At 56.9% G+C, this 26,458-nt stretch overlaps 2 protein-coding genes across 2 annotated transcripts; one reads left to right on the top strand and one right to left on the bottom strand.

Annotated features, from left to right (window-relative positions):
- Nucleotides 1–3,096: 3,096 nt before the first annotated feature.
- On the bottom strand, nucleotides 3,097–7,560 carry LOC144250452 (leukocyte immunoglobulin-like receptor subfamily A member 6). Its single transcript, XM_077793294.1, has 9 exons — nucleotides 7,527–7,560; nucleotides 6,883–7,203; nucleotides 6,443–6,745; nucleotides 5,938–6,234; nucleotides 5,374–5,676; nucleotides 5,024–5,074; nucleotides 4,706–4,756; nucleotides 4,022–4,129; nucleotides 3,097–3,140 (listed from the first exon to the last, which is right to left on the bottom strand). Exons 1-9 carry the CDS (start codon nucleotides 7,558–7,560, stop codon nucleotides 3,097–3,099), a joined length of 1,512 nt encoding a protein of 503 aa, XP_077649420.1.
- Nucleotides 7,561–16,374: 8,814 nt separating this feature from the next.
- On the top strand, nucleotides 16,375–21,499 carry LOC144250453 (leukocyte-associated immunoglobulin-like receptor 2). Its single transcript, XM_077793295.1, has 3 exons — nucleotides 16,375–16,449; nucleotides 18,338–18,670; nucleotides 21,321–21,499. The coding sequence occupies exons 1-3, from the start codon at nucleotides 16,416–16,418 to the stop codon at nucleotides 21,497–21,499; spliced, it is 546 nt and encodes a 181-aa protein (XP_077649421.1). The 5' UTR covers nucleotides 16,375–16,415.
- Nucleotides 21,500–26,458: the final 4,959 nt, after the last annotated feature.

Raw genomic sequence — 26,458 nt, forward strand, 5'->3', positions numbered from 1 at the left:
CTCTGTGAATTCTGCTGTAACCCAGACATCCTGGGGGCCAGATGCACAGTGTCCAGGGGTGGGCTAGATGCAGTGTCCAGGGGTGGGCCAGATGCACAGTGTCCAGGGGTGGGGCCCCAGTCTGTTCTGGGGGCACTCACTAGTTTATCCTGAGATTCTGACAGGTCCCTAGTATCCTGGGTACTTACTGGTGGCACAGTGGCCCCTAGGTGAGGTCAGTGCCTGGACCTCCTGACCCTGTGTCCTGGGTGAGACTCCCCACCCTGTCTGCCCATGACCAGGACCTGCTGGTGAGTGCTGGTGGGTGCACAGCAGGATCAGCTCAGGTGCCACCTGGGTCCCCAGGTCTCCTTGCCCACCCTGGGGGTCTGCAAAGGTCACCCATAATCCAGGTACAGGAGAGGGCTCAGGCAGGAGTTAGAGGACACTGTGAGAGGTGAGGGACGGCCCACAGGAGCCCAGAGACCTCAGGTGTGACTCTACCTGTGCTCCAGGCAGGCAAATAGTTCTATTGTCCCACTAGTACTTTTAGATGCTGTTGATACTGTAGACAAAGAGAAATATTTCTGGCACACTGATCCTTCTTTTGTTGTCCTAGGGTGAGTTTGTAGATGATGGGACTGAAACACACTTCAGCGTTGGGAGCCACAACTGCTACATAAAGGCTGTCAGTAGCGGGAAACGGAAAGAAGGGATTATTCACACGCTCATTGTGGATAACAGAGAAATCCCAGAGATGCTCGAATGACTTTGTATTAACGAATTTTTATTTTAAGACATAATGATCAGGACTTTTTAATTACTGTGGTAATTTAATGTGTTCAATATGTACTTATCACTACATTTAGTATGCAATGTTTATGTTTTTTAGTTACTTGAAACCATAATATTTCAAGAGTCAGGAAAAAAACTAATTATGTGCAGTCATAAAAATTATGATTTTTTTTGTAAATAATGCAAACTGTTTTAAAACTGAATAGAAGATAAGATATGGACCAAAATCACCAATGTTTTACAATAGCCACTGTATTACAATAAACACTGTAAAATTTAAAAAAAAAAATTAAATGGTATTTGTTTCCTGTATGTTAGGCATTTAAATCACAACATGTCACGGAGAGATTCTTTTTTAAAAAGTCTTGGCTATCTGGTGTTCTGAGTGCCTGGTGACTCTGGATGCTCATTTCATTCTTCATGGATCCCTACTCAGGGAAAAAATAACAAAATCATTCAAACCTTAAGAACGAATGTCTCTGTGTATCCCCTGTATCTACATCTTCTAAACCAGGGGAAGGCACCCAGACTGTCCATATTTGCCCCAACCTACCTGTTTTCTGGGGCTGGGGATAGAATCCAGAGCCTTGTGAGTGGAGGCTGGCCCTGGGCCTCAGAGCGGCCTGCTCAGCCCCTGGCTCCATCCACTCTAAGGGCACCTTCCTGTGCTCATGGCCACCGTCAGCACCTGGTGGCTGTTGTAGGTGTCCCCACATCAGCCTTCCCCAGTGTGCCCCAGGGTCATGTTCTTACTTCCCTGTGGACCTCATGGGTGGCTGGGAGTCCTCCCCCTGGAGTGAGTGAGGGGACGCTCCCTGTCGATGGAGCAGATGTTGGAGTCCTTGCCCAGGGCAGCTGTGGGCCCACCCACCCACCCTCAGCTCAAGCCTCAGCCTCAGGGAGCAGGATTTGCTGCTGTCTCCTGCTGGAGTGTGTTCCAGGGAAGGAAGTGGCCTCCAGGGGACTTGCAGGTGTCACAGATGGCACTGCATCCAGACCTTTCTGAATGTGACACCTTAGATGCTCATTCCCCGCAGGTCCAAAGTAATCTAGGGACTTGGGTCCCTGCAATATTCCACCCTTGCCCCAGGGCCACTCCCTTAGTCATTTTTCATGTAATTTCCCCCCCTTTTCCCCTCTACCTTCCTAATCTGAGTGAGAACATGCACTGGTTTTTCTGAGTCTTTTATCACTTAATGTGATGCTCTTCCCATCCATCCACTTTCCTGCAAATGGCATGATGTCATGGTTATATGGTGAGTAACCCGCCCTGTGCATACTCCATAGTGCTCTGTTCCACTCATCTGTAGATGGACACCCAGGGTTGCTCCACAGTGTTGCTCGTGTGCAAAGTGCTTTCACACATGGTGCACGAGGCCATGTGACTGCAGACTTTTGTGTTCTGCAGGGTGGGGCAGCGGGAGGGTGAGGAGCTGCACACTGAGTCCCCGTGGCTGAGCTCACCTACACTCTCAGGAACACAGCATGAGAACCCAGGCACTGTCCTGTCCTTAAATTTTATTGAAAGTTTTTTTGATCTAAAGACGCTTTGTTTCTTGCCCATCATGACTTTGGTAGTTTTCCCATCACACATTGGCACATTTGGCTTGTGATTTTTCCCTCTTGCCCTTTGGTTATTTAGAGAATGAAGTGTCTAAACGTGGCACATGGACTGGTACCAGTTATTGTGACTGAGAATCAGGTGATTTCCAGTAGGTCACAGATGCTCCTGTCCCTGCATGTCAGACCCCAGGCTGGCCATGACTCCCAGCTGCATGTCCATGGGCTGTCTAGTGCCTGCTGGGGTCCCCGTGTCCCTGTCTTGCAGCGTGGTATCTGAGTGGTGACCTGGACTAGTGGAAGGCCAGGGTGGCGTAGACACTGGGCTCAGTGGGAGGCTCCTGTCCTTGTGAGGAAGGAGGAGTGGCTGTCCCCTCTCTGAGCTGGAGGTCCTTCAGCTGGGCGTAGGTCACACCCTGGGGGGCACCAGATGCAGCCACCTGAAGTGAGGACAGAGTGGTGACAGGTGAGGCTGGTGTCTGGGGAGCTGGGGCCTGGAGGGGACAAGACCCACCTGGCATTCCTGCAGGCTGTCCTCCCCCTCTGATGTGTCCTTCATGACCAGGAATGGCCCTGACTCAGGAGACAAAGGTGACATTCCTCCTCCCCCTTGTCTAGAGTGTGACACCTCAGCATAGGTGACAGCCCAGGGGTCTTCATCTGCAGGGCTCTGTGGAGGGGACAGAGGCAGGCAGCTCCTGAGTCCACTCTGGCTGTGCCCCTCACCTCCCACAGGGAGCTGGAGGGACCTGCAGCCAGCAGTTAGCTCTCCATGCCCAGCAGAACTTCCAGGGGCTTCTCAGGCTCTGCCAGAGCAGAGGCACCTGCAGGACTGAGCCCTGCCACCATCACACCTGCTCCTCATGCATCACCTGCAGCCACCTGGACTCGAGCCTGCTGGACAGGTCAGCCTGTGCCCACTGGCCTCACACTGCTGCTCCCTTGGCAGGACCCTCTTCCTGCGATGCTCACAGGCCTGTCCCTGTGGTTAGGGCTCTGTCCAGGGTCCTCCCCAGGGAACCCTCCTTGACTGTCCAGTTACCCCTCCTGCTCCTGCCCATGGCCCCCACCCCACCTGGCTCTGTCCTGGTTCACAGCCGTCACCCTGCCTGGTCTCCCCACGCCTGTCTGCCTCTGCCCCATCTGTCTGTCCTGGGACTGTCCTGTGTCTGAGCACCAGACTGTGTTTGCTGCTGCTGTCCCAAGCCCCCAGTAGAGCCTGGCCAACAGCAAACCCCCAGGAGTCGGCCATCTGTGTGGCTGGGAGGGGGCCAGTGCAGGGCAGGGCTGTGGCCAGGTCCACCTCCTCCTCAGGAGCAGGTGCAGCGAGCTCAGCAGGGGGAGGAGGCAGAGGAGAGAGGCCAGCGCCCAGGCCTCAGGGCAGGAGGCCGACCAGACCCCATCAGCACCATCAGCTGGAGGAGAGAAGAGGGCAGCGGGCAGAGAGAGGAGGGCGGAGGAGAGGATGGGTCACCTGGTGGCCTTGGGTGGCCTCTGGGGAGGTGACAGCAGTGCTGAGCCCTGTGTGACGAGAAGAAGGCAGACCTGTGAGGCCCACACGGGCTCTTGCTGGGTCTCCTGGGTGGTCCTGCTGGTCAGGGTGACAACCAGGCTTCCCATCCTGTGTGCCCTGAGCACACTGGCTAATTCCCCTGGGACACCACCACGTCTCCCCCTCCCCACTCACCTGCCTTCCTGCATTGTCCCCGACACTGGTGTCCCAGGAGGAGGAAGAGGGGCAGCAGGAGGAGGGGAACCAAGACCCCCACCAGAATCTTCAGACTCCTTCCCAGTCCTGGGCAGGGGTGTGGACGAGGAGCCACGCTGCTTACCTGAGCACCTACTGTGTGCCAGCCCTGCTGGTCTTTCCACCTGTCACCTCCAGCCCTGTCACTCAGGCATCATGGCACTGCCTCCCACCCCCCAGAACAGATGAGGAAACTGAGGCTCAGAGGGGGTCCCCTGCCCAGTCACCCAGCAGGAAGCAGCACAGCGGGGCCTGAACTGGGGAGTCTGACTCCCAGTCTCCTTCTCTCCACCAGAGCTCAGCCCTGAGCTGGAGGAAAAGAGCCTGACACCCCGATGGCCCTGAGCCCTCCCCTGCTCAGTGTCACTGTCACTGCACAGAGGGGACAGAGCCCTGCAGATTCAGGTCCTGGAGGCTTCCCTGGAGGCCCCTCTCCCAGCAGGGCACAGCCAAGGTCAGCCTGAGAGGCACTTGAAGGTCAGGGCCAGGCCTCTCCTCTGCCCTAGGAGAAACTGAGGCCCAGAGGGGAGGGGCTGGTCCCCGTCAGCATCTCCATAGGGGGCTGCTCCAACCTCAGCTCAGCCCTGCCCTGGACCCCACCTCCCACCAGAGCCCCTCACTCACCACTCTGGGGTCCTGGGTCTGTGGGGATGAGGGGCTGGTCCTCAGGGCCTCCTGGGGTGGGTGGGAGGTGAGGGCTGGGCTGCCTGCCCCCCACTTCAGCTGGCTGCTCCTCCCCAGGCTGGGCCCAGAGTCACCTCTGCCTGGACCTCCCCCTCATGCCTCCCAACCCTGAGCCCCAGGGCCTGAGATCCCTGACCATTCTCTGCAGTGCCCTGGACACAGCTGAGCTGAGTTTGCAACTGGACTGTGTAGTTCAGAGTGATCCTTGGTTGCCCAAGAATGCAGGACACTGTCTGCACAGAGGCCCCTGAGACTCACCAGCCGTTGACCTGGGTCCTGAGGGTGGGGAGCTGGGTCCCCCAGAGGGTCCTGGGAATGAGGAGAACAGGAGGGTGAGGGGTGCAGGCTGCCCCTGGGGACTGTCTCTGCCCATCCTCTTACACCTGCCTGGCCTCCCCAGCACCATCCTGTGCCCACCTGCACCTTCCTGATTCCAGTGGTGGGTGGGTGCACAGGCTGGAGGACCCCGCTGGCCCCTCCTTTCTGAGGGGTGAGTCCCGCTGGCCGACCCTCCCTAGGCCCCTCACTCCCATCCCACCCAGAGCTGTCCTGGGCAGGGCCGTGAGGGAATCCTTGAGCTCACAGAGGATGGGGTCAGGGTCACTCACCTGAGACCACCAGGTCCAGGGGGACACTGGGCCATGACAGCAGGTAGGGGGATGAGCTGTGAGAGCCATAGCACCTGTAGGTCCCCCCGAGGGCTGGGGTCACAGCTCTCATGGAGAACTCTGCCTGGTACCATGGGGCTTGGTACTCTGCTCTCAGACGCAGGGGGGGATCAGCTGCCCCCTCCTTGCACAGGAGGAAAGTGTCCATCTTGATCTGTGACTGACACAGCAGGGTCACATTCTCCCCTGAGGACACTGTGGGACCAGGCTGCACTGAGAGGGAGGGTGTGACAGGGAGCTGTCCTGGAGAGAGGAAGGAGGGTGAGGGTGGCCCCAGCTTGTTCTGAGCTGAGACCTCCCCAGGCCTCTCTCTGAGGACCCTGTGCTCTCTGTCTGTCTCATTGTCTCTGATCCTTCCTGTCCCTGTGTCCCCTGTCTCTGTCCTCTCTGCCCCTCCCTGTCTCTCCCTCCTGAGACCCCACATCACCCTGGCCATCACCTCCTGGGGCTCCCCAACAGGGCTGTGCAGAGGCTGGGTCCTGACTGCACCCCTGGACTCCTCACCTGAGACCAGGATGTCCAGGGGGTCACTGGGGGCTGACCACTCAGAGGAGAGGCTGTGTCCACCGTAGCACCTGTACTGACCCCCGTGGGAGCTGCTCTCAGGGCCCAGCAGGAAGTCGGCCTGAGAAAGCCCAGCCTGGGGCTGCTGGGCAGGGCGCTGGGGGAGGTCCTGTGCCCCCTCCTTGGACAGAGTGAATCTGTCATAGGTGACGTCTGAGTGACACTGGAGGCTCAGGGTCTCTCCAGGGGCCAGGACAGGTCCCTGCTGGGTCAGGAGGGAGGGCTTCCTGGACACACCTAGAGGAAGAGGAACCTGGGCTGAGGGCTGGATCCTGCCAACCCCCTGCCTCCCCTGTCCTGCCTGCAGGTCACCCTGTCACACATGTGTCTCTGGCCCAGGATTCCCAGGTTCTAGGCTCTTACCTGGGACACTTCTGGGTTCAAAATTCCAGGAATACATCATTTGCCTAAAAAACTGAATAGAACAAGAAAGAATATTCCTCACCTGAGACCAGGAGCTCCAGGGGATCACTGGGCACTGACCACACCTGGGGGTGGCTCCTGTAATAGCCGTAGCATGTGAATGTCCACCTGTGGCTGGGAGTCACAGGGCCCACAGGGAACAGGGCCTGGACCTGCCCACTGGGGTCTTGCTGTGAGTCCAGGGTCCAGGTGAGGTGGTGTCCTCCTTCCTTGGTGAGTACAAACCTGTCATATCCCTGCCCTGAGCCACACTGGAGGGTCACTTTCCCTCCTGAGGTCACCACAGGGCTGGGCAGGGCTGAGAGCCTGGGTTTGCTGTAGGATCCTAGGAGAGAAGGGGGCAGGTGTTCATGGCTCCCTCCTCCAACACCATCCCCAGCTGGGCTGTGAGAGGGACCCCTGGGGGCAGACCCCCTCCCTGAGGGCAGAGCCTGGGGCTGGGACCCCTGAGTGTCCTCTCACCTGTCACCACCAGCTCCAGGGGCCTACTGAGCTCTGACCACCCAGCAGGGCTGAGATAGAGGCATTGATATCTCCCTGCATGGTGGTCACTCATGGTTGGGATCGAGAACCTGGCCTTGTTCTCAGCCTGGAGTAAGGCTCTTTTGCATGTGGGTCTCTGGCTTCTTTCCTTAATCAGACAGTACAGCCGGGCCCCCAGTGATCCCTGACACCAGAGGGTCACTGACCTTCCACGGGGAATGACAGGGCCTGGTTCTGCCCACAGATTGGGCTTGGGGAGGGTCCCTGCAAGGAAACCAGAGGCTGGGTCCTGGCCTGTCCCTACCCCAGGTCCCACTGCCCTACCTTGTCACCACACTAGGCCCAGGCTGCTCTCTTCTCTCCCGATTCCCCAGGGGCTGAGCCTGGGCAGGACGTGGGAGGCTGCAGGGCCCTCACCTGAAGACCCCTGGGGGCTCTGTTGCAGACTCAGCCCTGGAAGAGAGGTCCCCGTGAGGAGCTGGCATCTGTGTGTGGGCCTAATATCTCCTTGTGGTCACAGCAGCCATTTGGTGGCATATGGACCTAAAACCTGAATATTTCCGAGAACTGGCCCCTGGGACCCTCCCCACCCACCCTGTGTCCCTCCCTCCACCAACACTGACCGAGGCAGAGGAGGACAGGCAGGGTGGACCTCATGCCGCCTGCTCTGAAGACGTCCAGAGAGGAGGGTGCAGGCCCTGCAGGTCAGACAGCACGGAAGTGGTAAGCAGGGGCTGCTGCTGCCTCCTCTTCCCTAGAGCTGCGCACCCACCAGATGGGGACAGCCACTCCTGTCCTGTCTCTGGTTTCCCCAGGGCAGGGCTCAGGGGGATCCCACCACTTGGAGACATCTCAGCACAGGTCTGAGGTCCGCCCTGACCCTGAGGCCCTCATGTCTGACCTGAATGCTGCCCTGCCAGGTCAGGCCCCAGGCCCCTCCTGAGTCGACCCCACACAGGCTGAGTCCAACCCAGGATTATGTCCTCAGAGGATCCAGGAAGGGAATGTGGGGCTCACTCCTAGACCAGGTGAAACATGAGCAGCTACTGGGCAGGTGGGTGCCAGGCCCCAGAGGTCCAGTATGGTGGAGGCCTGCACCCTGCCCTCTGGGAGCTGGACCAGCTGAAGGGCCTCAGGGCTGATTTCCCAGTGCAGCCCACCATGGCGCAGCCTGTGCAGGAGCAAACCCCTCCCTCAGCAGCTCTGGTCTGTTTAAGTTGATGGTCTCTGGTGTTTTGTTGCAGTAGAGCAGAGCTGACTGACACAGGAGCTGAAAGGAGAAAGCCCTCCTCCCTGAGCCAGTTCCCCGTGCTGCACATGAAATGGTCTGTTCTGGGGTGTGGGGGAAGAGCCGTCCCATCTGCTCTGGAGTCCATGCTCCAGCCTGTCCCACCATCAACAGAGCAGCTTGGCTGAGAGCTGAGGTGTGCGTCACCACCCCTGGAGCCTGGCTGTCCTTGTAGGAAAATGCTCTTCAGCCTAAACTGAATGCTCCACACTGTGCCAGGTGGGGAGGGACCCTCCTGTGGGGCCTCGGGAGCTCTACCTGGCTCATCACTTCCTGTGTGTCCTTGGCTGCAGGGTCCACAGAGCAGGGAGGGGACGGCTGAGGGTGAGGTTGCACAGGGGAAGGAGGCCACAGGACTAGGGTGGCAGCTGAGGTGAGGGCTGCAGATGTCACCTCCTGTCCTTCTCGGGGTCCTCCCTGGGCTCTGGGTCTTCAAGGCAGATGTGTGGGGTGAAGGGGGAGCGAGGCCATGGGCATGTCCTCCTGGTCCTCCATCAAGACCAGAATGGGGCGGGGGTGTGCCTGAGGATGCTCAGCCCTCCCCCCTAGATCCTGACAACTTACCCCACCATCCCCCAGGCCAACCTCCACCTCCCCATTGTCCCCTCTACTCCATGCCCCATCCTGCTGCATTGCCCATCCACCATCTCCTTTTGCAGGTCAGCAGACCAGGGCCTGAGGAGCAGTAGGGTGGGCAGCCAGTTAAGAGAAGGCCAGGGGTCCTGGTGTCCACCATGGTCCTCAACACCCCACAGGTCAGCCTGGGGAAGTGGACCTCACCTCTGCATCATTCACCCCATTCGCTCTATGACCCCGTCCTGGCCCCTTTGGACCTGGGTTTGATGGAACACCAGTGACAGTTAGCACAGAGGACAGTGCCAGGGAGACCAGCTACCCCAGGTCCACTGAGGGAGTCAGCTTGGTGGCCCATCCTGGAGGACCTGGTGCATCTGTCATCAACTCACCCCTGAGCACCTGTGCTGGTGGCTGTGTGAGGGGACCACAGTGGCCTGCAGCGTGTGCTGGCTCCTGAGTCCCCCAGCCCTGAACCCCCCCCCAGCCACTCTCTCTATTCCAAGATGCACCCCCAGCTCCAGGAGCAGTGGACACATCTGTGCAATCAGGGAGCTGGGAAGGGACGTGGACGTCTAGCCCAGGTCCATCCCACATTCCAAGTGCTCTTTGCTGCTGCCCTGTGAAGAGGCAGAGATTCTGGCCAGAGCAAGAAGGTCGTCCATCTCCTGTGGCCAAGCACTGTTTCCCCTGGTGCCCCTCAGCCCCCAAAGGTGCACCTCCTGAGAGCCAAAGAGTAAGTGGCCAGAGGTTGGGGACAGGTCCAGTGTGGGCTGCTATGATCTCAGCTTGCTCTGAAGCATGCTCCCTGCAGGAGTGGCCAGGGTGGGGAAGGGGAGGATCAGGGGCAGCAGGAGTGGGCTCAGGTGGACACATGCTGAGCAGGGCTGCTCCTGGACCCTGCTGTTATGGGAGGACATCTGAATCTGTGAGCCCTCCTCAGCTCAGGGGCAGGAGGAGGCGTCTCAGCCTCACGTCCTGGTCAAGGAGTGGATTCTCCCTGAGTTCACTGACTAGGACACCAGCCCCAGGACTAGAGTCCAGTCTGTCTCTGACCCTTCTGTTTCAAGGACTCTGTCACCTCGGCTCCCTGCCAGCTCCACTGCTGTGGCTCTGGTGGGGTGCCCTGTGGACACTGCGTGCACATGGAATGTGCTGGACCTCTCCCACCTGCGACCCTGAGCTCCAGGGGTCTCTGTGTGAGGAGCCCTGCGAGGGTGAGTCCTGGTGAGGAACCACTCACTGCAGGTGTCCGAGGGCCAGGTCACAGGCTCATGGGAGCTGGTGGGAAAGGTCCCCTCCGGAGCTCAGGAGGAGGCCCACCTCCTTGGAGTAGCTCCCCCAGGACACCCTGAGGCTGGTGTGGACGGTGCAGGGTCAGAGCCTGTGAATTCTGATCGAAGACCAGGAACCAGCGAAAGCCCTAGAGTGACATCCCCCAGATCAAGCAAAACAAGACAAAACTGAAGCCCATTTAAGATTCTTCTTCATCAGATAGTGCTCAAGGTCTGGAGGTCACTTGCTGCTGGCCAGGCCCAAGTGTTGGCCATGGCATGTCACCCTGGGCTCCTCAGTGCATGACCTCAGCTTCCCAGGGCTCCCCCCTCCGGCCTTGGCTCTGGAGGCCCAATGTCTTCAGGAGGGACTTTCCACCATGTCCTCTGCTGCCTCCCCTTCCAGGGCACAGCAGGGACAGGAGGTGGGTGAATTGGGGTCACAATGGGGCCAGGATGCAGGAGCTGAGCAATGAGCAGGATGTGGTCTCCAGGGTCTGTTTCCTCCTCCCACACAGCAAGGTGACCGCTCCTCACCCTGCAGGGTTAGAGATGTGAGAAACTGTCAGAGGAGACCTGGGTGCAGCACCCACCGCTCCAAGGCCCCACTCACCCCTTGCTTATCAGACCCCCTTTGCCCTCTGCAGGAGAATGTGGCTACGGAGACCCTTTAATGGATCTCCCTGTCTCTCTTGGCACCTGCAGGACGCAGTGGATTCCAGGCCACAGTCCCCATGGTGATCCATGTGCTCATATGATCACGAGCAGCTCACTCGTGTGCTCTGTGCTCCCATTTGGGCCGTGTCCCTCAGGCATCCCAGGTCAGCAGAGGTGGGAGTCCTTGACCTGCCTTTGTGTCCTGGGTGTCACTGTTGCGTGTCCCTCACTGTCTCCATACTCTGTGAGCACGCCCCTGCTCGGGTGACTCTGCCGTCTTGAACTTTAAAGTCCTTTCATTTATTTAATATATGTGTATTTTAATTTCTTTGAGGCCCTGAGGATAGAACCCAGGTCCTGGGGGTGCTCTGCAGGCCTCTCCCATGAGCTACGTTCCCAGTCCTGTTTACTTTTTACGTTGAGTCATGAGGTTCCTAAGTTCCCCAGGTGGCCTTCCCCTTGCCATCCTCCTGCCTTGGCCTCCAGAGTCATTGGAGTTACAGCCCTGGGCCCCTGTGCTGGGCTGGTCTCTGTAATACCTTTTAAGGATTCACTGTTTCCATCCATCTCCTGCTTCTCCTAGTATAATACAAATGAGTAAAGCATCCTCTTCTAACTCACAGTACTTTTCAGGTTTTGATGCTCAATTGCTGTGTCGTCTTTGAGAGATACTCAGGTGCATCTAGAGCTCAGAGACCATGGTACCTATTTGTCGGCATCAGCTCTGAACAATTTCTCTCCGTGTCACAGGTGCTTCATGGTGGTGCGTTCCCTGTTTCTTTCTGGAGATGCTGCAGAGTCGAACTCTGCTCAGTGCTGAGGGGGCCCTAAGCCTGGAGGGATGAGCCCTCTGCAGAAGGCCGTGGGCACAGGCATGGTCCTGGGTGGGGCCCTTGTGATGGGGTGGAGGGCACCTCATCTCCCACCAAACCTGCTGCTCCTGGTGCCCAGTGGCCGACTCCTCCCATAGTCCCTTATCTCAGAGGAGGACGTGGACAGCACAGAGAGGGAGAAGCTCCCCCTTCAAAGCCCTGTGGGGCCTAGTGAGGCTTTGGGCTCCTGAGGGCCCAGCTTCTCCCAGGCTCAGGAGCCCAGGGATGTCTTGAGTCCAGGAGGCCAGTGTGGGCAGCACAAGTGTCCTGCCTCAACAAGAAGCAAACACTCAGCAGATACAGTGTGAAGAGCAGAGACCAGCTGCCGTCCCACTGGGTGGAGCTGGGTGACCACTCCCCGTGTCCAGGTCCTGGTGTCCACCCCAGCCCTGACAAAGACACTCCTCGAGACCCAAGTGGAACCTGAAGGCCCTGTGAGCTGTGGTCACCAAGGCACGCGCTGACCTCCAGAAGTCCTGCATCCTGCAGAACCACACTGGGTCCCCTGTTGTGGCAACTCCTGAGTCACCACCACATCCCTGGGGACTGTAGTGCACACACCCACATCATCTACTTGTAATTTGCAGAGGGTTGATCTTCAGTGTTCTTACCACGGAAAGAAAAAACGAGTACGGTAGCTGTGGTGCTGTGGGTGTGTCCATGAGCTCAGTGAGGTGCCCATGTCACACCAGAGTCACATCTCAACACAGGAAATTGTCCCTCCCAACCATGATCAACTTTTATTCATCAATAACATGGCAATGAGTCTGAGAAGAGTCTTCACCATGACCTTGGATTCTCCCAGAGTGGACAGGCCTCAGCGTGGGTTGCTCCTTCACTTTCTCCATGGACGGTTACATTAAGGAGGGCTGGGGAGGGGCAGTGGGGAGGCCTGGACCCACCCAGCACCAGGAGGGAAGCATGAGCCAGGTCAGGCATCTCTGGGGTTTGAGAGAAGCTGCGTGAGGCCTCACACCGTGGCCATTGCTCACCCCCTTTCTCGTCCTGGGCTGAGGTCAACATCATCCCCTAGAGGGGGCAGAGGTAGGACGGGGCAGCTGCTGGGTCTGGCAAGGCCTCCTGTCTCCCCTCCAGGGTTTCCTGGTCCCCAGTGATGGCCCGTGTCCCCCTTCCTCCTCTCGGCCGTGTGCTGTGGGAGGACCTGGCAGGTGGTGGGCAGAGCCTTCAGCTGTCCACACTGGGGAGAGGACTCAGAAGGAAAATGTACCTGGAAGAGGAGCATCCATGACAATTCACATGAAAATGGAGCCATGTGGAAAGTGTCATTTTCATTCTTTGGTTCAAAATAGAGAGAAAATGTGTCTCCTTCCTTGGGAGGGAATCCTGGGCCACCTTCAGGGCAGCCAGCAGGGCACTGGGTGGACAGGAGGCTGGGGTGGGCCTGGGACCATCACAGAGGCCGAGGGCCAGGTGGGGGCTGCAGGGAGAAGGTCCAGCAGGAGCCCAGGCCTGTGGGCAGAGCTGTGTGCTCAGGGACCAGCCTGGGTCAGGGTTTTCTCTGAGAATCCCAATGAGGGAAACAGGGTTTCCAAGGTTGCGTCCTCCTCAGGTGTGAGGTCCTATCTGTCCTGCACCATCTCTGAGCAGCACTGCAGAGGGGGCTCCTGTGGAGTCCCCAGGCCGACCTCACCCAGGACGTGGCTGCAGCTGTCTGTCCCCTCCCTCAGGGAGTCTCACCTCCTGTGCTCAGACTCTCCAAGGTCCTGCTCACCTGGGCAGCAGGGCCACCCCTTCCTGAGTTTCCACCTTGGCAGCTGATGGGGGCACAGGACCTGCCAGCCACGCCCCCTGGGTGAGGTCCCACAGGGTCACCTGGATGGTGTGGCCTGTGGGCAGGACAGAGGGTCCCTGAGGGCTGGACAGGTCACACGGGCCCTTTAAGCCCCAGCTGAGTGTTGGTCCTCTGTACCCTGAGAGGGAATTTCCTGCTGCTCCTCTCTCTGGGGCTCTGGCTGGTGGCCGATGGCTCAGAATCAGGAGCTGCTAAGAACTGGGAGGGCACAGGAAGGAGCAGCTGGGGGTGGGGACCCCCTCTGCTCGTCAGGTGACCTCGCTGCCTTCTCAGGAGGGCTTGTGTGGCCTGGCTGACCTCACGCCCCCCTGAGGCTGGGCAGCCGTGGCCCTGCCCTTGGTTCCTCTCAGGACAGTCTCGGGGACACTATGAAGGTGGAGCTAGGAGGGAAGATCAGGGCATGAAGTGCCACATGAAAAACCAGAGAGATCCCAAATGAGAACCAAATGATTCATCAAATACCCCTCGAAGCTCAGGGACAAACTACTTCCAAGTCAGTGTGAGACAGGAAACAATAAGGTTTGACCCAAAATGAAGGAAATAGACAACTAAACAAATTCAAAGCATCAATGCAACAAAGAGTCGGTTCTTCCTAAAGGTCAGCAAGACTGACCAACCCTTAGCCAGACTGACCAAAAGAAGGACAAAGCAGACCCGAAGGACACTGAAGGAAAAGGAGGTGTCACCACAGACACCGCTGGAATCCAGGGGTCATTGGAGATTACTGAGACCTTGTATTCTAATAAGTTGGAAAACACACAAGATCAGACGTATTTCTAAACACATTTGACCTATCAAAATGGATCCCAATGATACGAAAAACTTAAAAACCAATTATCAGGTGAAGCAATTTAGCAAAAACCTTCCAACAAAGAAAAGGCCACAACCAAATAGATTCTCAGCTGATTTTCCCCCAACCTTTAAAAAGGAATCAAGGCAAAATTACTCAAATTGTCTGTGAAACAGAGAGAAAGGGAGCAAACAAAACTCATTCAGGAGCCAATATCACCCTGATAACAAAACCAGATAAAGACACGTGAAGAAAAGAAAACTACAGACCAATATCCCTGATGACCATTGATGACAAACCTCATAATAAAATAATAGCAACCCACCTTCAAAACACTTTAGGAAGACTGCATACCATGGTCAAGTTAGAGTCGCCCCAGGGATGCAAGGTTGGTTCAACATACACAAATCAGAAAATGAAATTCATAACACAAATAAAACCAAGGGAAAAATCACACAATTCTCCAGATAGAGCAGAAAATGCCCTGGACGAAATTCAGCCACATGTTCATGTTAGGAACAGTGAAGGGGGCTGGGCGTGGGGCTCAGTGGCAGAGCACTTGCCTAGCAGGCACGAGGCCCCGGGTTCCGTCTCCAGCACTGCAAATAACAAGCAAAAAGACAGGGATGAAGCTAGGGACAGAAGGAACTCGCCTGAGCATCATGAAATCTGTATGTGACAAGCCCAAAGTCCACATCATGCTGAGCAGAGGGAAACTGAAAGCATTTCCTCGGAGATCAGAAAGAAGAAAGGATCTCCCTCTCACCACACCTGTGCAATATTGTTCATGAAACTGTAGCCAGAGCAATCAGGCAAGAAAAGGAAATTAAAGGGATACAAATACAAGAAGAAGGAGTCCAAATATCTTTGTTTACTGTTGACATAATCTTATACCTAAAGGAACCAAAACACTGCCCCAGAAGACTTCTAGATCCGATCCAGAGAATGTGACAAAAATCTTTGCCAGCTTCTCTTTCAATAGGAAATAAATAAAAACAATATTAAATAACTGAAAAAACATAACACCCGAAAAAGTAATAACCTACTCAATAAGTGGCCAAATGACCTGAAGAGACATTGCTCAAATGAGAAATGCAAGTGGCCAACAATAATATGAAAAAAGTTCAACATCTTTAACAATCAGAGCCATAAGTGAGATCACCCTAAGATCCCACCCACTCTAGTTAGAATGGCCATCATTGAGAATACAAATAACAGTGGCTACTGGCAAGAATGTGGGGAGAAAGGACACGCATACCTTCTTGGTGGGACTGCAAAGAAGCTCAACCACTTTGCAAAGCCGTACGGAGATTCTTCAAAAGACTAGAGTGAGAACTAGAATGAAATTATGGTATTTTCTGTGAAAGCTAAAGAGAAAAAGGGAATAAAAAAGGGATCTTACAAAAATAGAGGGAGAGTTGGGGACAAAGGAGCAGGAAGGAGGGAGGGCAACAGGGAGGACCTGGGGGGGAAGTGGACGGGGTCATGCTGTGTGCAGTGTGAACAGACCTGGATGCATATCAATTTATATGTAACAGAAATGCACCAACTAAAACTAACTTAGTAGAAAAAAGACCCACCAGTAGAGTGAAGGAAGGCAGGGGAGGGGTGGGGAGGAGGGAGCCCTGGGGATTGAGTTGGGCAGACTGCTGTGTGCACTATGACCATGTCAAATGAACCCCACTGTGGTGCCTTCCTACACGGCACTGGTGGATATTACACACATGGACTCCACAGCCCACGCAGGTTTGCAAGAGCTTGAATCCACTCTGGCCTGCTCTGCCTTGGTCTAGTCTTTATCTACACTGGGACACCCTCAAGGTGTTAATGTCCTGTTTGGACTTTGGCAAATGCTCCCTAGAGGCTCAGCAGGAGTGCGATTCCCACACTTACATGAGGACATTCAGCTTTCGGGGTCTGACGTCTTTCCCAGGACAGACAGTGGCTCTTTGTGGAGCTGGTGGGACCCAGTCAGTCTGTAGCAGGGCCTGTGTTCTGCCTTGTCCCCTAGATTGACAGTGAGGCCCAGGTCAGGGGACACTCAGCACATGTGAGCACAGGTCAGAATGTCCCAGCAGCCGAGGCTTCCCTCTGTCACTGTGGGAAGAGGAAAGGAGGCAGCGACCTCTTCCTCTTTCTGTGGGGCATGATGTAGACACCCCAGAGGGGCCCAGCCAGCACATCCTGTCCCCTGTGTTCTCTGTGGGGCCCAGCTCCAGACAGGGAGGCTGCAGGAGCCTGAGCCATGGCCCCCTGCTCCATTGCCCTCCTGGCCCTTGGTGAGTCCTGGAAGGTGGGGACTGGGTGGGTGGAGGTGACAGGGCAGGACAGGTCCCTTCCCTGCACAGGCCTGAGCCCAGCAAACCCAGCAGACTCTGGGCCCTCCCCCGGGGCTGCCCCTCACCTCTGCCCAGGCTCAGTGTGACCAGGAGCACTGGGTCCTAGAGGCAGACACCTGGGTTGGGGACAGGCCCAGCCTTGGGAAGCACTGGGCAGCAGAGAGCCTCATGGAAGGGGACCTGGGAGGTCTCGCAGCCACCCCAGGGCAGGAAGAAGGCCACCCTGACCCTGGGAGCAGGTGGCCTGGGGAGCAGGGAGGCTGAGTGCCCAGGCTCCACCAGGCCCTGCTGGCCCAGCTCTGGGGGAACCGGGGCGCTCTTCTCACTGGGCTTCTCTTCCAGGGCTCTGCCTGGGCCAGGCCATCCACGCACAGCAGGGTGAGTGCAGGTCCCAGGGCCTCCTCCCAGGGCAGCTGTGGACAGAGGCATGTGGATCCAGGAGCCTGGGGACCTTAACAGTGTCCCACGCGTGGGCAACCCCAGTGTGGCCCTCATCAGTCCTTGTGTCTCTGCCTGACTCCTGTGGTTTCCTGGGCTGAGCACAGGGCTCTCCCCTGACATGGTGGCTGTGTGTCTGGGGATGCGGCAGGATGCTCTGATGGCCCCCTGGGAGTGGGTAGGTGGGGTCAGCAGGCCTGGCCTCTCCCACTTTCCCGTGTTGGTGGACAGCGTCTGTTCCTGCTCCTCAGCAGTTGTGCAGCCCACACCGTAACCAGCCACAGTCCCCACGCAGGCCAGTGGCTGCCTTCCAAGAGGCCCCTGGACTCCCTCCCCCTCTGGCTGCAGTGTCCTGAGTGACAGGCACCTGGGCTTCTCCCACCCTGGGCCCTGTGGGTGGGGCAGGGGCCCGACACCTGTCCTAGGTCTCAGCCAGGTGCCCCATGTCCCAGGGAGCACAGTGCCACCTCCTCTGTGCCCTGATGTGCCCAGGGACACTTGTGCGGGGTCACAGCTGTGGACCTGGACATGGTCTCCAACTGCCCGTCCTCCCTCCCCAGGAGACTGTGTCTGTGCCTCTCCTGCTCCTGTCCACACACAGAGGGGCTCTGAGTGGACAGACAAGGACCAGGACTGAGGGAGATGAGGGGAGGAGATGGACTGGGGTGGCCCAAGGGTGGGACATTCCAGTGGGCAGAGGGGTCTGAGCAGGAGGCCAGCTGTGCAGCAGGTCACCCTCCAGCAAGTGCTAACAGGCTGAGAAGGTGGGGACCGTGTAGAGGATACCCCAAGGCAGAGGCTCAGCAGAGGCCCCTGGACCTGGCCCAGGGCAGGGAGGGGTGGGCACAGACACAGCAGGGCCAGGGTGTCCAGGCTCCCTGGGGACCCCGAGCCAGGCAGGATGCACCTGGGGTCAGGTCCTCCTCACCAGGTGGGAGAGCAGCTGCAACCGCAGGGAGGATGTGCACAGGAGGGGACACAGGGAGGGGACACTGGGAGGACAGAGGGAGGGGACACTACAAAGGGACATAGGGAGGGGACACAGGGAGGGAAAAGAGGAGGGGGACATGGGTAGGGGACATTGGGAAAGGACATGGGGAGGGTGAAACAGTGATGGGACATGGGGAGGGGGACACAGGGAGGGGACACAAGAAGGGGACACAGGGAAAGGACACAGGGAGGGGACAGAGCAAAGGGACACAGGGAGGGAGACCCAGGAGGTGAGCCAGGGAGAGGGAGGCAGGGAGGTGGATGACTGTGAAGCCACAGAGTGACCGCAGCTGCACAGCTCTGTAACCTGCCCAAGAACCCTGGGCTGTGCACCTGAATTCAGTCTGTGGCTCAGCCACTCCTCCCAGTGGACGCTGAGCCGCTGTCTGCTTTCTCCCAGGGGCCCTGCCCAGACCCTCCATCTCTGCTGAGCCAGGCTCTGAGATCCCCCGGGGGAGGCCTGTGACCATCGTGTGCCGGGGACCTGCTGGGTTTCAGGAGTTTCGCCTGGAGAAGGAGGGAAGCTCCCAGATCTGGGGTGAGAAGAACAGTTCACCTTCTGAGCAAGAGGCCAGGTTCCTGTTCCCCTCCATGAGTGAGGACACTGCTGGGCGTTATCGCTGCCGCTATATAAAGTCCACATTGTGGTCTGCGCTCAGTGACGACTTGAGGCTGGTGCTGAGCAGGGAGGACGTCACCCAGGTCCCCACCCCAGGCCCAGCTCAGCCATCAGGTTGGTCCCTGGGTCCTGGACCCTGTCCCAGCTGCCATCCTGTCCACAGCCTCCTGCCCCCACCTGACCCCCGGCCCCTCCCTCTGCACAGTGTCCCTTCAGCCCTTTTTGCCCTGAGGTCCCTGGAATGCTGGTCTCATGGGACACTTTGTGTGACCTGGACACAGGTCCAGCATGGGGTGGGCATGGAGCTGGCCCTGCTGCTGGCTGGGGAGGGGTCCCCAGAGATGGCTTGGGGCAGACACCTTCCAGAACAGTGTCTCTTCACTCAGATGGAGGGTTCACTGTCCTTCCCACGGGGCCAGAGCCTGGGTGGCTGAGGGTGACATCTGGTGTAGTCCCCTCCCACTGGGCAGGTCACCTGGCCTAGCGATGGCCCTGACCAGGGCTGGAAGGGGCACTGTGGAAGCTTTGGGATGTGATGGTCCATGTCCTGTGTGTGCTCAGTCTGGTTAGTGTCCAGGAGGGTCAGCCCATCCCAGAGAGGGACAGAGGACACTATCCATTTAAGGCCAAGTCTTCTCTCCCTTCTCTGTGAATTCTGCTGTAACCAGACATCCTGGGGGCCAGATGCACAGTGTCCAGGGGTGGGCCAGATGCAGTGTCCAGGGGTGGGCCAGGTGCACAGTGTCCAGGGGTGGGCCAGATGCAGTGTCCAGGGGTGGGCCAGATGCACAGTGTCCAGGGGTGGGCCAGGTGCACAGTGTCCAGGGGTGGGCCAGATGCACAGTGTCCAGGGGTGGGCCAGATGCACAGTGTCCAGGGGTGGGTCATATGCACAGTGTCCAGGGGTGGCCCAGATGCACAGTGTCCAGGGGTGGGCCAGATGCACAGTGTCCAGGGGTGGGCCAGATGCACAGTGTCCAGGGGTGGGTCAGATGCACAGTTTCCAGGGGTGGGGCCCCAGTCAGTTCTGGGGGCACTCACTAGTTTATCCTGAGGCTCTGACAGGTCCCCAGTATCCTGGGTACTTACTGGTGGCACAGTGGCCCCTAGGTGAGGTCAGTGCCTGGACCTCCTGACCCTGTGTCCTGGTGAGGCTCCCCACTCTGTCTGCCCATGACCAGAACCTGCTGGTGAGTGCTGGTGGGTGCACAGCAGGATCAGCTCAGGTGCCACCTTGGTCCCCAGGTCTCCTTGCCCACCCTGGGGGTCTGCAAAGGTCACCATAATCCAGGGTACAGGAGAGGGCCCAGGCAGGAGTTAGAGGACACTGTGGGAGGCGAGGGACGGCCCACAGGAGCCCAGAGACCTCAGGTGTGTGACTCCACCTGTGCTCCAGGCAGGCACACAGGGACTGGTGTAGAGCAGGTCAGCTCTGTAGAGACCACCGTGATCTCCACAGGTGAGCAGGCACCTGGCGGGAAGGGGCCATGACACACCCTGCACCTCTCAGGATGTGGCCCCAGGCAGGGACGTGGCTCTTGGCAGGTGACAAGGTGTGGAGTGGTCATGCTGACGCCCACCCATCCTGACCCCAGACCATCATGGTCACCTCTGCCTCCCTGTCCATGTGACAAGGTGGAGTGTCCCCCCCTGTCTGTCCTGTTGGTCCAGCTGTCTGGGTGGATCAGTCCCACCTGCCCCCTCTGCTGTTTGCCTGGAACCTTCCAGGAGGAGGAGACCCTGTGTGGACCCTCGGTCATCCCCTCCCTGTCCTCATGCTTGGGAGCCCTGGTCCTGTCAGGGCTTCCCCAGTGTCTGTGAGGTGACGTGTCACGGTCCTGTGCACTGAGACTCCATTAGGACCTGCAGACCCAGAGCCTGTCAATCACCAGCTCAGGAGGTCAGCTCCAGGGTGCACTGGGCTGGGGATGCACCTGGGGACCCCAGCCCCATGCACTCGATGTCCTGCTCACTGTAGCTCAGCACTGTGTCCCCAGGTGACCCTGGGTGTTGGGGGAGGAGGGTCACCCAGTGAAGGGCAAGCAGAGTCCCTCCATCCTGCCCTAGGGACGCACACACAGGGGTCACCCACCATGACCCCTTCCCAAAGCTCAGATGCTGGGGTTTGGGCTGAGAGGAGGGACGGGGACACTCAAAGGTCCAGCAGACGTCAGGCTGGATGAACTGGCCGAGCAGAGACAGCCCTGGTCCAGCCAGGGTCACCCTCTGCCCTCCCCTGGCTGGTTCTCACAGTGGGCTGTGGGCACCACCAGGCCCTGAGCTCCCCTCTCATCCTCAGGTGGCAGAGGCTGCTTGTCCCCCGTGTTCTCTAGGGTGGCCTTGGCCTTAGACTTGGAGCTGAGTTTGATCAAAGGCAGCTGTGTGTGCTCCAGTCACCTGTCCCCAGCGCCCTCCTGTTCACTGGGAGACCTGGAAGGGGCACAGGGAGCAGGGGAGGTGGGGCAGGGTGATCCAATGACAGGACAGTCAGGAGAAGGGCTCAGGAGGCCACGGTCAGCCTAGGGGAGAGGCTGCCAGCCCTTCACCAGCCTCTGACTCCTAGGAGTCCCACGTGATATCAGTCCCACCCACAGGAGTGAGCTCCCCACAGTAGGTCACCTGGGACTCTGCATGGGGTAGTGCCCACAGGGACAGGTTCTGGCCTGGAAAGTGGGGAGTGGCTCCTATTTCAGGGCCCTGGGGTGGGTCTTGGCCACCTGCCAGTGACCTTTCCTGACAGTCTGCCGTGTCCTTCTGCTTCCAGGCTCTACCCCCCAGAACTACAGGGTGCTGAACTGTGTCCGCCTGGGCCTGGCTGGGCTGGTCTTGGTGGTCCTGGGGGTGCTTCTGGGAGAAGCTTGGCACAGCTGGCCCAGGTCACAGAGAGAAGAGAGCCTGACCCCAGGGCCCAGGGGAGATGCCCACAGGACTCAGCCCATGTGAGCCCCAGGGACCCAGGGCCACCATGGACTGTGCACTCTGGACCTGGACACTCTGCAGGGTCTGAACACGTTCTCCACCTGCACCAGGGACCCGTGTGGACACTTCCCAGCCTCCCTCGGTGTCAGCTCCAGTGTCCCAGGGTGGCCTCCACGCTGGACACTCAGCTCCTGGGCCCTGGCTCCACATCTTCCTGGCCTCCCGTCCCTCTTGGTGCATGATCCTGTACCACTTCCCTGTTCATGTCCCTCCCCTCCACTGTACTCCTCCTCGTCCTTTATTGCTCTAGCAGCTCCCATGACAAGTGAGGGCCAATCCCCATCTCTCCATCCTGCCTTGGTGAGGTCAGCAGTTGGGGCTTCCCTCTCTCACCTGAGCAGTGACCTCCAGGTTGGGAAGTCTCAGCTCCCCACAGGACATTTGCAGCTGCCTGCTGGGAATCAGGAACTTGTCCCCAGCCCTGCCTTTCCCAGAAAGTCTACCTGACCCCAGCCTTAGCCACACAGGCCCCCAAACCTGCTTCCCCTTGGATGGATTCACCCCCTCAACACCCAGACTTTGTCTCCCCTGACCGTTTAGTACTGAAACTCTCTCCTGCCTGACATGGCGTTGGTACTTCTTCTCACTTTAGGTTTCAGTTTTCATGGAATCCCTCTGTCCCATCACTCTCTGCCCTTGTGGGTCCTGGGAGTTACAGGGAGTCTCTGATTGGCTGTGTGTAGTTGTACCTTATGTTTCAAAGTCTCAGTCTCACTGGGTGTTTTGATCAGAGAATTTAATTCATTTACATTCACTGTAATTATCATAAGAAAGAACTTACTATGCCTATTTTGTTAATTCTTTTCTGGTGTTCTTGTTATTTCTTAGTACCCCTCTTCCTCTTGTTAAAAGAGGAAATTATCATGGTGATAGTGTTTTTATAAAAATACACTCATGTTTCAAGCCTTAATCTTGAGTTAAAATGGCATGTCCAAAACCATGATGGCATCAGACTTTCTGAACTATTCTGTATTTTGCCTTTGCAGAGAGTTTGTACCTTCATCCTTTCAGTTAATGTGCAACGTTTTACTTGGAGACCTCCACCCAACATTTTGTGAAAGGCAAACAGAGTGGTGATTAGTTCCCACAACTGTATTTTTCTGGAGATTCCCTCTCCCCTTCACTCCTGAAGGAAAGTCTCAATGGTGACGGCAGTCTTGTTGGCTTTCTTTCTCTCCAGCACTTTGAAGAAATCATCCCAATCTTTCCTCCTTGCAAGATCGCTGTGGAGAAAACTCTTGGCTGTCTTTCTGGGGTTCCTATGTGTGGGGTGAATCGCTTCTCCCTTGCTGCTTGTGGAGTTGTCTCTGACTTTGAGAGTTTGATCATGCAGCCTCTTGGTGAACATCTCTGGGTGTTTCTTCCATGTCGGGTTTTTCCCTCTTTGCACATCTGGATGTTCATTTCTCTCTCTGGGTTTGGGGATTTGTCTTCCTTATTTATTTAAATAGCTCTCTGCTCTTTTCTCTTTCTCGGCTCCTGCTAAGACTCATAGTAATTGTACAGCGTCCCACTTGGTGGTGTCCCATAGATTTCCCTCATTCCTTTGTGTCTTTTTTCCTTTCTACCCTCTGGGTCACTTCCAGCGTCTTGTCTTCAGGTCTGGCTCTGTCTCCTACTCTGTGAAGTCTGCTGGTGAAGCTCTCTCTAGAATTTCCACTTCAGTCCCTGTGTTCTTTGACTCCAGACTGTCTCTTTGCTTCCTCTTCATGGCTGTCATTTCTTTGTTGGACTTTCTGATTTTCTGTGTGTACACTATTTTCCTGATTTTGACTGGCTTTCCTCCTGTGGCCCACTGGGCTCCTTTAGGATTATTGTTTTGATTTCCCCAGGCAGTTTGCAGGTCTCCATTTCCTCAGGGTCAGTTCCTGGTCCATTACTCAGTTCCATGGGGGATGCCATGTGTCTCTGACTCTTCATGATTCTTAGGGCCTTCACTGGTGTCTGCACATTTGAAGAAGTAGGCACACATTCCCGTCCTTACAGATAGGTTTTGTCAAGAAAACCCACTTACCAGCAAACCCACCTAGAGACTCCAGGTGGGTCTGATGGTGGGGACTTCATGTGGTTTGCTGTGGGAGTCTCTGTGCAGACTTACCTGTCCCGGGGTCTGTAGGTGGGGGTCCTAGGGTCTGGGTCGTGGACCAGCCTATTGCCACAGGATGGGCATATTGACTGATCCGTAAGTAAGTCCTTGTATCTGGGACTGGGGGCTCCTCTGAGGCCTGGATGCACAGGGGCCACCCTGGATCTCAGTGGGTCATGAGCCAAGTCTGCAGCACTGAGGGAGGCCTGATGCATGAGTCCCTGGGGTGGACATGGAGTCTCACTCTGCAGGGCCAGTCCTGAGCCTGAGTCTCTGAGGGATGGCCAGTGAAGGGTCCAGTGGAGGTCATCTGGAGCAGGCCTGGGTCCCAGGCACTTTTTAAAGGATAGCTTGCTAAGGCCATAGACCTCAAATGACAAGAGACAGGGACCCCTGAGCAGGAGGAATCAGAGAAGTTGCCCTAGAATGTCCCATACCACTGCCCTGAGAGAATTTCTAGGTTTCATCGCAGGGACGGGGACTGAGACAGATTTCCTGAGCTGCTGAGTGGAGCAGAACATCCTGGGAGACCCAGGCAGCTAGAGTTCCCAGGAGAGAGTGCAGGGGAGGGGAGAGCTGCTCAGAGAGAACTGAGACCCTGGAGGATCCCTGAAGGAACCTCAGAGTTCTGATCCGCACATGCACTCCAGGAAGTTCCCCTCAGGAGGAAAGTACCACTGAACAGGAGCAGAAAACAGTGTTATTGGAGCTGAGCAGGGCCAGGGCCAGGGCCAGGGCCAGGTTTTCTTCCCAGCCAGACAGGAGACCCCGCTGGAGGGTGGAAGGAATATTAGTATAGGAGTGCAGAGGGGCCTGCTGCAGTGGGGAGGACCAGGCACCTCTAGGTGAAGGCAGCTCTAGTTTGGCTTATTGCAAATAATACCTAAAGGATCCAACTGCTTCCCAGGCTCTTCTCTGAGTTCTAGAACAGAGCTTCAGAGCACTGACAGGAATACGTCCAGCCCCTACAGAGTAAGGGAACACTGTCTGGCCTCCAATCAGTCATGACCAGACGGGCAGCGGGGAGGAACCACAGCACCCATCCACAGAAACTGACCTGGGGTTGGTCTCATGAGACCTCTCCTTTGCTGAGGTCCTGGGATTGCTGGCTCTCTGTGTGGTACCAGCTGAAGTACCAGGATGTTGGAGTTGGTAAAGGAAGACAGTAAAACAGTTGTTACAGGGGCTGAGGGGGTGGCTCAGTGGGAGAGCACATGCCTTGCACGTGTGAGGCCCTGGGGTCAGTCCTAGCCACAAACCAAACGCCAACTATTTATTATAACGGTATTCTGTATTTTCAAAATTTAACAAATAAGTAGAAGGTGTTGGAAAAGGGATGTGTGTGTGTGTGTGTGTGTGTGTGTGTGTGACTAAATGGAACTTCTAGATATAAAAGGTGCCATAGAATAGAAATATAACCCAGATGTTAGTTAAGCCCTGCAGTAGAAGAGAACAGTGAACTAGAACTTTAAGTCACAGCAATAGAGACATCAAAAAGTGAAAGACAGTCATAGTTTTAATTTTTTTTGATTAGAAAGAATGTATCACTGTAGTTACCCTGATGACGGACACACTGAGAGAGTGAGGTGGAACCTTGTGCAGCTGCCTTTCCCTGCTGGCTGGAGAAGTGCAGCAGGGTGGGTTTACATTGTGTTATTTTTGGCCTTTGGTATGTCTTTGGAGAAGTTTTGGTTTAGTTCCTTGTACAGCAGAGGAAACGCAGTGGTTGAAAAATTGTGGCGGCCACCTGTGGGCAGTGCTGACACTGGAACCCTAAAGGGGCGCTCAGGACAGTGCATCCCTAGATCATGACACTGACCTCCAGGAGCCCAGCCAGGGGCCTGCAGGACACACAGAGCAAAGCCCCTGCTGTGCCAGGGGAGGGAGGAAGCCTGGCGCCCCCTGCTGGGCTGCCCTGGCCACAGCTCTGTGTCAGCAGAGGGGAACTAAGCAGCCCTTGGGGCCAGTGCTTCCCTCCTGGGCTGTGGCTCCTGAGCCCCACAGGAAGGGTCAGCCCACCTCCCTGCGTGGTCTTGTTTTCCTAGGAACGTGGACATCTCAGGATGCAGTGTCTCTGCAGGCCCTTCAGACAGAGTGGGGTCTCCTCTGTCCACCCCCACGGTCTGTCTGATCTGTCCTCATCCCTCCAGGGGACACAGCACCAAATACACCTGCTGCCCTCCTGGGCCAGACCCTTCCAGGTGAGAGTGACCCAGGGCTGGGCCTCCCCCCTCAGGGCCTCCCTGGGGCTCCATCCCCTGCAGCCTGTCCAGGGCACAGGGTGGTCAGCCCCTAGCCAGGGCAGCCATCCCCCAGCCCTGGAGATGCTTCTGGGGAGACGCAGGCTCCCTCTTCAGGGAGGGCAGAGCTGCAGACCCTGAGCACCTGGCTGTGCAGCTCACCTGGCGCTTCCTGCTGGGATGAGCACAGAGACGCAGGGAAAGTGAAGGACATAACAAGAGCCAGGCTGGTGGCCCAGGGCTGTGATTCTTGAGCTCAGGAGGCTGAGGCAGGAGGATGGCAAGATCAAGGCCAGCCTCAGCAACTTAGTGGCCTAAGCAACTTAGTGAGACCCTGTCTCAAAATAAAACATAAAAAGACTAGGGATGTTGCTCCATGATAAAGCCCCCTGGGTTCAATCCCTGGTACAAATATATAAATAAATAACAAGTCTCTTTAAAGTCTCTGGAGTGCGGTTTGTTTTCTGCTGAACTTTGGCCTCATCCACTTCCCTTTCTCTCTCCAGTACCCCTCCCCCGTTCTCTGCACTGCTTGTCCCCTTGGGCCCCATTGCTACCTCCACCCTTTGCTGTGTCACATCTGGGGAATAACAGTGG

The sequence above is a fragment of the Urocitellus parryii genome, chromosome 15, assembly GCF_045843805.1.
Source record: "Urocitellus parryii isolate mUroPar1 chromosome 15, mUroPar1.hap1, whole genome shotgun sequence".
Classification (NCBI taxonomy): domain Eukaryota; kingdom Metazoa; phylum Chordata; class Mammalia; order Rodentia; family Sciuridae; genus Urocitellus; species Urocitellus parryii.